We start from the raw sequence: 14,732 nt of genomic DNA, 5'->3' as shown, positions 1-14,732 counted from the left end.
CCTTTCAATTAAACTGCACCTGTGATTCCCCATTACTGAGGCTGGCAATGCAATTTGCATGCGTGTGTGCGTTCACATTCTCAGAGCCTTTCATGTCAGTCTTTGGAGAAATGTTTTCAGGGAAGCCACTATATAGCTGTGGGTGTGGCTAACTGCTGCCTTAGAATACTGGAAGAAACCGAAGTGAAATGTTGACACGATTGCTTTAGCGCTGGAGGGTGAAATGAATGCACGCAAACAGCATGACATCTAACTGTGTTCAAAGATAAAAAAAAACCCTCACTGGGCTCACAGCCTTTGAGCACAGCCCTCTTCTGAATGCTAAACCACTCCAACTGGATCAGCCGGGCAATTAGCTGACATTAACTTTTCATCAGTGAGCGAGGCTCGGCCGTGTCTGTAATATGTGTGAGCTGAGAGTGAAAGAACAGAGGGAGAGAGAATCAGAGTGTTCCCCAGCTGTCCTGTGTTAATATGTTCTAATCTGCTTCAATGTAGCACAGCAGCAGCTGCAGCAGAGCTCCATACATATTTAAAGTCCATCTCTGAGGCTATACCAGACAGGCCAGTGGGTTGAGTATGACCGTCAGGCCTCTGTACCATTGCCACTTAGCAACACAACACAATGAGCCTCCGGAATGCATGCAGCATTAATATTGCATCCACTGCCAAAAAGGAGAAATATCTGCCTGCAGTGGATCATGCTGGGGTGGAACCATAAGACATATCACAATGATGCAACCATTACGGGATTCTTTACATGACCTTTAATGTTCCTGGCTTAAACAGAGCAATCATATTGCTATAATGCATTTTATTATCAGTGTATGCTTGAAAGACCCAGTTCTGTGGGTTTGGTATTGGGAAAGTATCAAAATCTTGTAGTATGTATTGTGTCACCTTGTTGAGGATTATTCAGTACTAAAGTCCACTCTCCATTTGTTTAACTTAAAGAGTCATTAAGTACAAGAATTTTTTTACAGAATAAATATAATGTTGCATAAGGAAGGTGAAAGTCAAGGGAAAACAGGTGCAAAAAAATGAGTTTTAAATAATAAAATAATACAAAATGAAATATTCAATATAAAAAATAAAATAAATAATAAAAAAATATTAAGTGATATAAAGAAAATTATTCATTGCTATTATCGGGTCCAAAGTGTGCCAAGAAAACATTCCCCATCCCATTAAACCATCTACACCAGTCTGAGGTGTTGAGATAGATAGATAGATAGATAGATAGATAGATAGATAGATAGATAGATAGATAGATAGATAGATAGATAGATAGATAGATAGATAGATATTTTATTGATCCTGAAGGAAATTTAGCAGCACTGGCTCATCCTACCCAATTATTAGCGACACCAATTATACTGTCTTGGACTTCTGGCCACGGATAGCTATGGCATTGCAGATCCTTAACTGCACTGTGTTTAATATGGATTATAAATTTGGACTGTAAATTATGAAGACCCATACAGAGCTGGGAGTACTCAATATAATAAAAAGGCCTTTTATTTATTATTCTTTGAACCAGACTATTTGGTAGTTAACTTTGTGAAAAACTGCAGAGTTGGACTGATTTAGTTGATGGACCAATGATGTTTGCATGCTGTGCTTAAACATGTGATGAATATGAAGCTCATTTAGAGCTCAAACGTGGCTAATGTTGTGTTATTGAGTTTCCTTTATGTCCGGACCAGTGATACCAGCTCCAAGGGGGGATGGAAGGGAAATAGAAGGCAATAATCTCCTTGGCCTGAGAGTGAAAGTCATGGCAAGTGATGACAGCCATCTGGCCCAGGGCTCTATGCGGGACAGGGCCAGCACATGTGACACAATCATTTTCCCACATACACTCCAAGTGGTCACTGCATGTAGCCCACATTAAATCTGAGGTAAGGTTTAGACCTGACAAGCTTTCTCTGCCACTGCTGCCTTGCCCTACTGTGGAGGCCAGCAGCGCTAATCTGTTCTGCACTTCTCCAGTCACAGGGATGTAACAGCTCCAAGCTTTACCAGCGCAGAAACACCAATTAGGGCAGGTCTTTTCCACACTGTGCTTCTTAGGCATTGAGGGCAAACAATCACCAAAATGTCAATTAAAATGAAATTGCTGAAGTTTCAAGTTGTCCAATAGCACTTTTCATCATTTTTGAGCTTCGTGCCTAAGCGCTCCCAATCAAGAGTGCAAACTTCTCAGAAAGGGAGGATAAACTTCAAAGGCTTTAAAATATTCACATATTCAATTGGATTCGTAGATTTCAGAGAGCATGTCCAATCAAACTGCATCGATCTGTTGAATCTACATCCCAGTACCTCTTGGAAGCTCTTTTCCTTGCAGGCAGCTTTCGAGCCATAATATGTGTGTATTAAGGAGTGGCATGAACAGTGGCTAAAACAGGGTGGGAACATTGCAATTGTACTAATGCCTTGTCCTGCATTGATTGGGTCCTTCCACTCATCTTTGGGAAATCATTAACACCAGATCTCTTAAGAGTGGCTCTTTCATCTACAAATGCACATCCCTGTCAGTGTAAACTATGGCTGTCAAATTACTAAAGCAATGAATTGTGATTAATCACGTTGTTTTGTATATTCATGACTTATTTGTTACAATTTGTTGACTGTTACATTTTCTCCCCCATTATTTAGAGCAATGTTTAACGCTTGAAAGACCAAGACCGTCATCCACTAGGTGACGTAACCAAATGCAGCTGTCCGACAAGAGAGCTGGCGACAGTTTGGAAAAACATATTGGCTTTACATTTCTTGGAGGAAGCATGTGTTAGCCTTCATCCTTCCAGTATGACAGCAAACTGTAATAAGGAAGGATGCTTATTGAACTAGCTAAATTGGTGAGATGTGCCCCTAGACCCACGCAAAAATCACCACCAGATGTATTTCTTACCTTAAATAATTCAAGAACACAATTTTCATAATGTGAATGTCGGGTGAACACTAAAATGGAGAAAACGCAGTTTCCAGTTTCCATCGCTGGACAACAGCGGCTGCATGTTCCATACTCCACAACTCTTGTCTCTTTCTCATGTATAGCTTTTGTATTTTTGTTAGAATGGAGGCTCTTGAGGGGAACTGTAGCTTTTCTGTTGCTTGTTAATTTGATGGTCATTGGTGTATCTATAGTTCTCCAGTGAGCCAGCTGAACTATCATCTCATGGCATGGGAGTAGCTGGAAGTATCTTTTTTCAAGAGGACTGTCAGTAGAACTTACCATTTAACAGTCAAATTTAATTTTGACCATTTTAAATTTTAAAGATAAATTTGACAAAATAAAACCACATACACACTGTTCCCGGACCTTTACTAAATTATGGCCTACTTTAGTCTGACATTATTATACGATAAAAATTATAATGCAAGAAAGATTCAGAGTACTTCAACCTTACAAGGTCATTAGTGGTCATTTTCACTCTACATATCAGACTGTGTTTCCCCTCTATGATCTGGCCTTTTTTCCCTTGAATTCCAATAAATTGGACGTTATGTTGGCAGAAGGTATTCAGTAGGTCACTCAACACATCTGTGTATTTCTACCTTGAAATGCCATAGTGGACACTTTGATCGTACACATTAGACTGTGTTTTATCTGCATAGGCTTTTTCTTCCTGTTATCATAGTGGGCTTTTTTTTTTAGCACGGAACATCTTGAAAGGAGTATCAAACAGTTTACAAAGTACAATCTAAAACAGAATAAAATAATAGCTATATTATAGGACAGGTCAAACAATACAGACTATGGCATAAAGACCCAGCAAATTTGCTGGTGTTTGGTATAAAATTAAAATGGTCAAAATGGCTATTCTTATATGTTCCGGTCTTTAAGTGATAAAAGCTGTATTTGAGTGAGCGGCTACAGTTGCACAACAATGCACCAGCAGCTGGGCTTCAGCCTGTATGACTACAGATGCTCCAAAGGGTATAAAGTGTGACTAGTGTCCTAGTTGTTGTCATTACTCCTCAAGTCTGACTTATAATCTTAGTGATCTGTTTGAAATGTGGAAAGAGGTAATGCTATGAAAACCAGAGTAAATTTTAACAGCTGTTAGACACGTGTATTAAGCAATGTATTGTACAGTTTAGCGGCTTTGAGCTAAGCCTTTAAAATCATAGACATTACATAATAAGGCTTATTATTCAGTAACTACAGGGAGTTCAATGCAAACTGGATGAGCTATTCTTAGTTTATAGAAGTGTGTAACAAAGCTTTGGGCCCCCTAGCAGGCCCTGGTCATGTAAGGGGTTAATGTCTAAATACTGTGACTGTGTACTTACTTTCATATGGTCTTACAACCTATAATACAAGCCCATAATAAAACATAGTCTATATCAGGAACATATCAACAATGTAACTTCTAGACCCTTATTTCCTCTCATTCTCCTGTACTATTAGTGCTAACAAGCAATCTTTCTCCCACTTCTGTATTTGTGACTGCTCTATGCCGTGCACAGTCAGGTACAGATTAAGACAGAAACAATGAGACCCAAATTATGGAAAATATTCCATTCCCCTACCAACTATCTTGCTGATCTCCCACAGCAATTTTTGAAAACAATAACAGTGCTAGTGTTCTGTTTCACCTATTCAGTAGCAGAATACTCTGAGCCTGAAGGAAGGTCACAGCCAGACCAATTGTATGAACTGAGGATGATTGCACGCTCATCACCCAGCACTTCCCAGAATCCTTATATGCCCACTCCACAGCGTTCAATGTGACCCCCCTACAGAAAACACATCAAGTCCCTACAGCTCTCCACACTTCAAGTCTCCTATACAGGGATTTCTGAACGCACAGAATGCATTGGGGCATGCCAATAGCTCCAGAGCTTTGGGCATATCATATGGATGGACAAAAGCTCATTCTAGAATGTTAATTGAGCATTTCAATTGAATGTTTCCTTAGCAACACACAGACCCTCTCCTATTTATAACACAAAATGTCAAATCCTGAAATGATACAGTTCATTGGTATGGTTGTTTTTCTTAAAACTTTGGGATTATAACCATAATCTAGTATGTAAGTAGACTTTATATAGCACTTTGCCAGGACAAAGGTACAAAGTGCTTCACATTAAACAATTAATAAAAAAAAAGGAAATTAAACACACATACTCACAAACACACACACACACACACATACACACACACACACACACACACACACACGGCAACACATTACTTATGGTCACACCTCAAAAAGGTTCAAAGTGAGGCGCTTCTTAAAAGAAGATGTGGACTCAGAAAGTCTGATATCGAGATGAAGATTGTTCCACAATTTAGGGGAACACACAGCAAATGCACTCCTTTCAAATGTCTGCCTTTCGCTTCAGTTTAGTTCTAGGAACAACAAGAAGCCCTTTATTAGAGGATCTTAGCATGGTACTTGTATGAGAAACTAACAGTTCACAAATGTATTCAGGCACTTCATTATGTACAGCCTTATATGTAAGGACCAGTACTTTAAAATCAATCCTGAATTTCACTGGCAATGGCAGAGAAGAGAGGCTGGCACTGGGTTGATGTGCTCCCTATGTCCAGTTTTGGTCAAGAGCCGAGCAGCAGCATTTTGGAACAACTGAAGTTTTGCCAAAGCTCCTTGACTTAGCCAAGTATATAAGACGTTGTAACAGTCCAAATAAGGTGAGACAAATGCATAAAAAATTTTATCCTGAAAAGACAAAATGTTTCTGATCTTTGCAATATTTCTTAGTTGAAAAAAACATAACTGAACAAGTTTCTTAATATGTACTGATAATTGTAAATGAGAAACAAAAACGATACCCAGGAGGAAAAGCATTAACTCTTGATCTGAGTGAACCAAGAGCCACCTGCAAATCCCTCAGAGTGTTGTCAAGACCAATGACCAGAACCTCTGTTTTATACTCATTTAATTTAAGAAAGTTAAAGTTCATCCAGTCTTTAACAGCGCCAATGCACTCAATTAGATTAGGTACTCTATTAAAACCATTCTGATTTACAGAAGATAAAACTGCGCATCATCTGCATAAAAATGGAAAGAGATATTACAACCCCAATTCCAATGAAGTTGGGACGTTGTGTAAAACATAAATAAAAACAGAATATGATGATTTGCAAATCCTTTTCAACCTATATTCAATTGAATACACTACAAAGACAAGATATTTAATGTTAAAACGGATAAACTTTATTGTTTTTTGCAAATATTCACTCATTTTGAATTTGATGCCTGCAACACGTTCCAAAGAAGTTGGGACAGGAGCATGTTTACCACTGTGTTACATCACCTTTCCTTTTAACAACACTCAATAAGCGTTTGGGAACTGAGGACACTAATTGTTGAAGCTTTTTAGGTGGAATTCTTTCCCATTCTTGCTTGATGTACAACTTCAGTTGCTCAACAGTCCAGGGTCTCCGTTGTCATATTTTGCGCTTCATAATGCACCACACATTTTCAATGGGGGACAGGTCTGGACTGCAGGCAGGCCAGTCTAGTACCTGCACTCTTTTACTACGAAGCCACGCTGTTGTAACACGTGCAGAATGTGGCTTGGCATTGTCTTGCTGAAATAAGCAGGGACGTCCTTGAAAAAGACGCTGCTTGGATGGCAGCATATGTTGCTCCAAAACCTGTATGTACCTTTCAGCATTAATGGGGCCTTCACAGATGTGTAAGTTACCCATGCCATGTCCTTTTCCTCTTTGGCCCAGAGGACACGACGTCCATGATTTCCAAAAACACTTTGATATGTGGACACATCAGACCACAGGACACTTTTCCACTTTGCGTCAGTCCATCTCAGATGAGCTTTGGCCCAGAGAAGCCGGCGGTGTTTCTGGGTGTTGTTGATATATGGCTTTCGCTTTGCATGGCAGTGTTTTAACTTACACTTGTAGATGGAGCGACGGACTGTGTTCACTGACAGTGGTTTTCTGAAGTGTTCCTGAGCCCATGTGGTAATATCTGTTAAGAATGATGACGGTTTTTAATGCAGTGCCGCCTGACGGATCGAAGGTCACAGGCATTCATTGTTGGTTTTCTGCCTTGCTGCTTACTTGCAGAGATTTCTCCAGATTCTCTGAATCTTTTGATGATATTATGGACTGTAGATGATGAAATCCCTAAATTCCTTGCAATTGTACGTTGAGAAACATTGTTCTTAAACTGTTGGACTATTTGCTCATGCAGCTGTTCACAAAGTGATGAACCTCGTCCCATCCTTGCTTGTGAATGACTGAGCCTTTCAGGGATGCTCCCTTTATAGCCAATCATGACATTCACCTGCTTCCAATGAACCTGTTCACCTGTGGAATGTTCCAAACAGGTGTTTTTTGAGCATTCCTCAACTTTCCCAGTCTGTCATTGCCCCTGTCCCAACTTCATTGGAACATGTTGCAGGCATGAAATTCAAAATGAGTGAATATTTGCAAAAAACAATAAAGTTTATCTGTTTGAATATTAAATATCGTGTCTTTGTAGCATATTCAATTAAATAAAGGTTGAAAAGGATTTGCAAATCATCATATTCTGTTTATGTTTTACACAACGTCCCAACTTCATTGGAATTGGGGTTGTAAAACATCTAATTAAAACTCTAAGAGGAAGCATATAAAGTGAAAATAAAATAGGGCCGTCTTGGTCTCTTTTGAAGGCTAATGCTCTGAAGGCTGCTGAAGCGTGAAGAGTGTAGCTCTACCCTCTTGTTTTTTGGGTGTCCCTTGTTTTCTCTTTGTGTTATAACAAAAGTGTATTTCATATAACAAAACTACTGCTTTTAATCTTGCGCTAGTCAAATTTAGTGAGACCAACTGTTTGACTGGCTGTGTGGGGGGGGGGAGAGCCAGCATGTTTGTCTGAGCACCACCAGACAAAAACACTGAAGCCAGCTGAGGACAGCTGGCTTGCTATTGGTCCAGAAGGGCAGGTGGGCTCAGTGTGACTCTGATACCCAAAGTTAGCATGGCAGATCTTGCTAATGAATCTGCAGAAATACCAAAAAAAATAAATAAATAAATAAAAAAAAACCAAGTGAAAAAGTATTTTAAATCCTGTGGGCTGTATTTTCATATAGACAACATTATCATTATATACATTTTGCCCAAAAACCCTAGACATTTAAAGATGTGAAGGCATTTGGATTCATACCTCACCAACAAAATAAACTAACCTGTACACTATAACAGGTTTGTAACACTTTATTGAAGCAAACGGATAGTTGTAGAGTCAAAGAAAGTGTCGGTTCTGGTTCTGATTCTGGTTCTGATTCGATTTTGACATCCTGCCGATTTTGTGGGCTTATGTGGATTAAAAGGTTAAGTAGCACAGTGATAACACAGGTGTCATCAGTTTAATGATAAACAAAAAGGTATAATTAGCTAAAATCTAAAATAATTACAGTTGTCTTCACTAATGAATGCATTCTGACAACACCTCAAATAATTTTGGTTTGGATAGACTTTCTATCCAAACTCCAGCTTACTAAATGAATCACTCTTTAAGGTAACTGTGAGAGGGAGGAAGTTGAAAAATGGGGAAAAAACTAAGTCAGAGGAAAAAGCAAGCCCAAAATCCACAGGGCCTTCACAGTTGATGTTTAACGGTGATAAAATATTAAGATTCAAGCAAACTATTTCACACATTTTAGTCATCTTCCAAAATATTTCCATAAAAGTATTAAAAAGAGTGTAAGAAGTACAATTCAGTTTTACATGAAGAGGTGTGTAATATAATTTTGATGAACACAGCAGGAAATCAAGAAATGAAATTCCTACATTTATGCCATGCAGAAGCTAATCGCATATGTAAAGGTCTTAAAAAGGGCCTTAAAAGGTGGGATAGGGGCTCTGAGAAACCTAAAAGTGAAATATGAACTTGACCCAAGCCTCACAGATATTTCACAAATGATGTTCCCCTCAGGTTTGGACAAATATTTCTAGCTCTGATGCTCTGTGACCAACAAAAATGTATGCCAAAGGTTTGCCTGAGGCCAGTGTGAAGACTACAGAGATCGTGACACTGAAATGATGGAAAACAACAGAGACACCTGGTGTCTCTCCTGTCTGACTGGCACCATCCCATCTGGAAAACAAATCTTAAGATGAAAGGAGAGAAAGTGTGCCAAAAAGCAGGATTTACTGGGGCCCACCACAACATACAGCATACAAAATCCAATATACAACTGCACACTGATGTAAAAGTTAGTGCATGAAATGCTGCTAGGATGATGTCATTCAGTCTGCTGTCTGTGGAGGGTTTTCCATCCACTTCTTTTATGCATATTTGGAAAAAGTCATAAATGTTAAAAATGGCTAAATGTTGGGAAAAAATCATTTGTATGAATTGGAAAAGGCATTGTCATAGACAAAGAGAAATGTGGAAAACAATGATGGAAACAAGTTCTTTGAATGAGTGCTGACATAGCGGTAATGGAAGTCACACCATTCCGCTTCATCTAGTAATAAACATATCAGCAGAAGGAAATCAATGGCTGTGTCTCAAACAGTATGAACAGCATGTCAAATTAGTACACCACCAATTTAGGCCATTACTATTTTGAACAACTAATTAGCACAGTAGTATGCAAATTGAGACTCAGCCATCAACATCTGGACTGACGTTCGCAGGGGTTCAGCAGGCGACAGCTAAGTGAGACAGCTACTCATTAAATAGGCTACTACTTGCTTCTCTGTCTCTGTCAGGGTTACAGCCATGTACAACTGAGAGTGGCCTGTCAACACTGATCTACCAAGAGCTAATAAAGGTTCCACTCCACACATGTTGAATGGACTCTTGTTTTGTGCTGTACGGTGTGAGCGTATGCTGCTATCTTTTGGAATTTGCATATAAATGTAGCTGATAGAAACTCAGATTCATTCAATATTTTTTTTTACTGTCTCTTTAAAATTTGTGAAACATTTGAATGGAAACCCTGTCTATGATGGAAAATCATGATGTTTGAATATGTATGTTTGTGTGACTCCTTACCACCACAGATGTCTCCATTCACATCTTCACACTGCCGGTCATCACACTCACAGTTCTTCCCGTGAACGCGGCTGTCTCCTGGTGGATGGCATGTGCACTGGCCACACAAGCACAGGCCTAGAACACACACACACACACACACACACACACACACACACACACACACACACACACGCAAAAGGTTTATTTACCACAATATAACATATATAACATATATAACAATATAACATAACCAAAACTTTTGTCTCAGAAATGGAAACTTTAGAAGAGACATCTAACATGTTGCTAACTGTAATCACACAACCATTCAAAATTTTGGAATTACCTGTCATATAGTCCTGTTAATTTATTCAATAATATCTCATAGCATGTGACCTAAAAAACTTCAAGCTAGACATTTGATTCAGTGTAGTACAATATTTAAATGGCAAAATTGTTGAAAGATAAACCATGTATTTTACGATTATCTATCTACAATCATTTTTATAGTAATCTTCCTGGAGATTGGATCAACACTTCTGAAATACAAAGTATTCAGACAGTCCCAGGCCTAAAATCTGATTGGCTGAGCCATGGTCGAAGTCCACGAAATATGCACACTTATGACTGAATTAGTATTATTGCACAACGGCACCAAAAAAAAAAACAACAAACCCTTGTTCTGTTAATGGAATTATCTTTGGCTCTCATGCTTCTCGCATGGACCACAGAGTATATTGATAAGGCAAGAACCCATTTTTTGTTTAAACTGAGTTGCTGCCAACTTATGGCCTTAACTAAAACTAGGCTGGTCAACTAGCTAACAGGCTAAAAGATAACAAACAGCCTAAACAACTCCATCATTAATATCACAGGCTTGAATTAAAGTACTTATGGTGTGATTAACTTTAATCCAGCACCATAAAAGTCTTAAGAATGTCACTTGAATGTACATGTTTTAGTCAGAAGCAGCTTCAAACCCAGGCTGAATCCCCAACAGCTCCGTACTCCTCAAATAATGCGCTAGCTAACAAAGTTTAGTAATTCGAGCCTCTGCAGTCAAACAGCGCATCATTTATCAAGCATGGATGTGGCTGAGTCCCAAAGAACTATTTTATTAGCTATATTGTGCTCCATTGGGGTATAGGATTCAGTATTTATATTCCTATGTAGTGCACTATGTAGGGAGCAGAGAGCTATTTAAGATTCAGCCCCATCACGAGAAAAGGGCTGGATTGGTGCCAAATTTTCTCTCATTGTGGAAATTTGGTGACCAAAGGTACTTACAAAGTTAATGTTTTTGCATTAAACATTGATGTTATCATATGTTCATTGTTATATAACAAAAAGATAAAAAATTTATGAAATGACTGCAATATACAGTGATGGGTGACCAAACATTCTTCTCATTCAGTACTGCACGGCTGCTTGGCAACAATACCATAGTCTAAAGGAACTACATTTCACGGACAAATACTTGTTTATGTGATTATTGTGAATAATAACTTAGAAAATGATTTTTCAGAAAGTAATTTATGTTGGCCACCATTTTCTAAAAGCAATAAGCCACTTGAGGCTATGTGTTTTAGAACATCCTTCCAGTGATAAAATCACAGTACCGTACAACCTTTCATGGCTTCTTCCTTTAATAATAATAATAATGACATTCTCAAAGTTGTTCAGCTTTCTCAGTCATTATGGGACCATCTACAGCTCTGTTCATCATTCTGGCTACAGCTAACATTCCTTAATTTATCCTACCTGATGCTGAAAAATGAATAACTTGTCCTTACTGGCCATTCTGATTGTTAATGAAATAAATTCAATTAAATAAGTAATCTTTGAGTTTTCGACCTGTCCAGGGTGTATCCTGCCTTCCGCCCGAAGACTGCTGGGATAGGCTCCAGCTACCCCCCCCCCTGCGACCCTGAAGGAGAAGCGGCTTAGAAAATGGATGGATGGATCTTTGAGTTTTACAAAGTACTGAATCTACCACAATATATATTATTTCAAATAATGATTACAGAGTTCTGTATCATGATTCCAGTGTAAATTAATTTAACAATATTTTTTGCAGTTCAATTTAACAAGGTTTTACTCCATATATTTTTTTTTGATTGGTTCATTCATCATTAAATATTCACACAATCTAATGGACAGGAATTGTCCTAAAAGTAAATGGAAACATTTTTAAAACATGTAGCTCTGATATAAAATACAGGGCGAAACTTATTAACCTTTATTCACATAAAGAGCCAATGCATCTCCACAATGCTGCCTGAGTAATCTTTTGACAAACATCTGATTGAGCTCATATAGATGTTTGTTACAAGACTCCTAGCAACCCATCTAATATCCAACACCATGCAACAGTTCCATAGTCTATTATGTGCCCCATATAACACCAGGCTCAGCAGTGTGTATGGCAGCCTGCCTGAGTGTTTATTGTGCTCCCGTATGTAATGGAGGAACTGAGAGAGCGCTTCTGTCATTAGGCAGCCTATTATAGCTGAGGAGTTCTGAGAAATACACAATGATCCACTGCTGTTAAATGCACTGTTATGTGTGTTCAGACAGTTGGAAACAACCTCCCCTGTTTATGCTCACGCTCCAGTCACAGTTTCTCAGTGCATGTGCTAGAGATTTACATTTAGGTGATTTGTAGCTCATTAAATGGTGTTGATGTTGTAATTGCTTTCCATTCTTTTTTCAGTCTCTTCCAATCCAAGACTCAAGTCGAATTGCTTTAATTCATCATTTGATGGTGGGGTGGAGGAGGAAGTGTGATATTACATTAAAGCAAGAAGTGTCATGAGAAAGAAATCATCGGGTTTTAATAAGTCATTAATTATGCACCTATATCATCACAGCACACATTTAGTGTCAGTCACTCAGGATGTGCTTGCACAGTGATACTGAAGACAATAAATGAGAACAATAACATGAATTCTATATATTGTTATGAGTCATTGATTGTAGATTTCACCCAGCAAGCAACAAGCCAACGCCATTACCCAAACAGCAGTCGGACTTATGACTTAATATCTCAAAATAGTGACAGTCTCAAAATATTGACTTAGTATCTGAAAATAGTGACTTGCTGTCTCAAAATATAGACTTTGTTTCTCAAAATAGTGACTTATTGTCTCAAAAGCTTGACTTAGTATCTCAAAATACTGACTTATTGTCTCAAAACATTGACCTAGTGTCCAAACATAGTGACTTACTGTCTCAAAATATAGACCTAGTATCTCAAAATAGTGACTTATTGTCTCAAAATACTGACCTAGTATCTCAAGTGACTTACTGTCTCAAAATATTGACTTTGTATCTCAAAATACTGACTTATTGTCTCAAAATATTGACCTAGTGTCTGAAAATAACGACTTACTGTCTCAAAATATTGACCCAGTACTTCAAAATAATGACTTATTTCTCTAAATATTGACGAACTATCTTACAACAGTGACCATTATTGAACCTAACTCCTTGTTTCTACACCCACCGCACAAAAGACAAATATTGCTAATCACAATCATAATTATTGTTAATCACAAAATTGTTAATCAATTACTGATATAGGAAATAATCATCATATTATGATCATTACATAATCAATACATAATATGTATTGACAGTGACAGGCCTATGAAAGACTGATTTGTGATACAAAAATGTGAGGCAAATCTCACCATTAATTATGTTTTCATCTAGAAATATCAACTAAGTACAATTTTACCAGAAGGTAAACTCAAAACACCAAATATAATAATATTATTATATAATATTATAATATATTAAATGATATTGATATTAAAACCACCTCTTTGTTTCGACACTTGTCCATTTTATCCACTGTATTATAAATATTACAAAATATTTAATAAAAGTTGTTAGGAGTCGTGTCACTGGTGTTACCACATAACAAAAATATCTTATTTTGAAATAAAAATCATACTGATGACATCACTTGATTTCATTTGACCTATTTTCTGAGGATCTATGAAAAAAGGACATGGTAAGTCCACTGTGTCTTTCAGTCATCAGAAATTTTCTCATTTAGCTCATGACTTCATATCAAGCTTTTAGTTCACTGGTGTGACCTACTTTCTTCTAAGGTAAATTTGAAATAAAGAATACAAAAGTTATTAATTTATTTAATATTTTAAATTACATATTTTAGTGGATATTCCATGATTGGAATATCAGGGAGCCAACACGGATATAAGGAGGAATGGACATAACGAGAAAGAGAAACACAGGATAAACAGACTATGGATGCCAGAAGTAACACTAAACAAAACAATTCAAACAAAACATCAAAATCCAACAGCAAACAATAACAAAGACCAATGAAAACAAGGGGCAAACACAGGGCTTAAGTAGCACAAGGGATCACAAGACACAGGTTGATAACAGGTGAAATGAATCAGGGGCGGAATCAGAAAACAAGGGGGTCGGGCTGAGAAGGACTCAAAACAAAGAAAACACATGGTATAGACCAAAACAGAAAGCACATGGAAGAGTGGGAGGAGCCCATCGTGACACACACACACACACACACACACACACACACACACACACACACACACATCTTCTGTACCGCTTATCCTTCTGGGTAGTGGGGGGAGATGGAGCCTATTGCAGCTGTCAATGGGCAGAAGAGTTGTCAATTGTCTAGAAAACTTGCTTTTTAAAAGCTAAACATTAGGAAATGCCACTATTAATTTATAAATATTAACTGCTCAAAACAGTACAGTTAAT

At 37.9% G+C, this 14,732-nt stretch overlaps 1 protein-coding gene across 1 annotated transcript in view; it reads right to left on the bottom strand.

Annotated features, from left to right (window-relative positions):
* itgbl1 (integrin, beta-like 1) overlaps nucleotides 1-14,732 on the bottom strand; it is a 123,742-nt gene that overhangs the window by 13,710 nt on the left and 95,300 nt on the right. The window contains exon 8 of the mRNA XM_017720924.2: nucleotides 9,990-10,106. Coding sequence (XP_017576413.1) covers nucleotides 9,990-10,106 — 117 coding nt within the window. The remainder of the gene's footprint in view (nucleotides 1-9,989; nucleotides 10,107-14,732) is intronic.

Source organism: Pygocentrus nattereri, chromosome 6, assembly GCF_015220715.1.
Source record: "Pygocentrus nattereri isolate fPygNat1 chromosome 6, fPygNat1.pri, whole genome shotgun sequence".
In the NCBI taxonomy this organism is placed as follows: Eukaryota; Metazoa; Chordata; class Actinopteri; order Characiformes; family Serrasalmidae; genus Pygocentrus; species Pygocentrus nattereri.
Note: the sequence above shows the minus strand (reverse complement) of the source record. Positions and strands in the feature narration are given on the sequence as shown.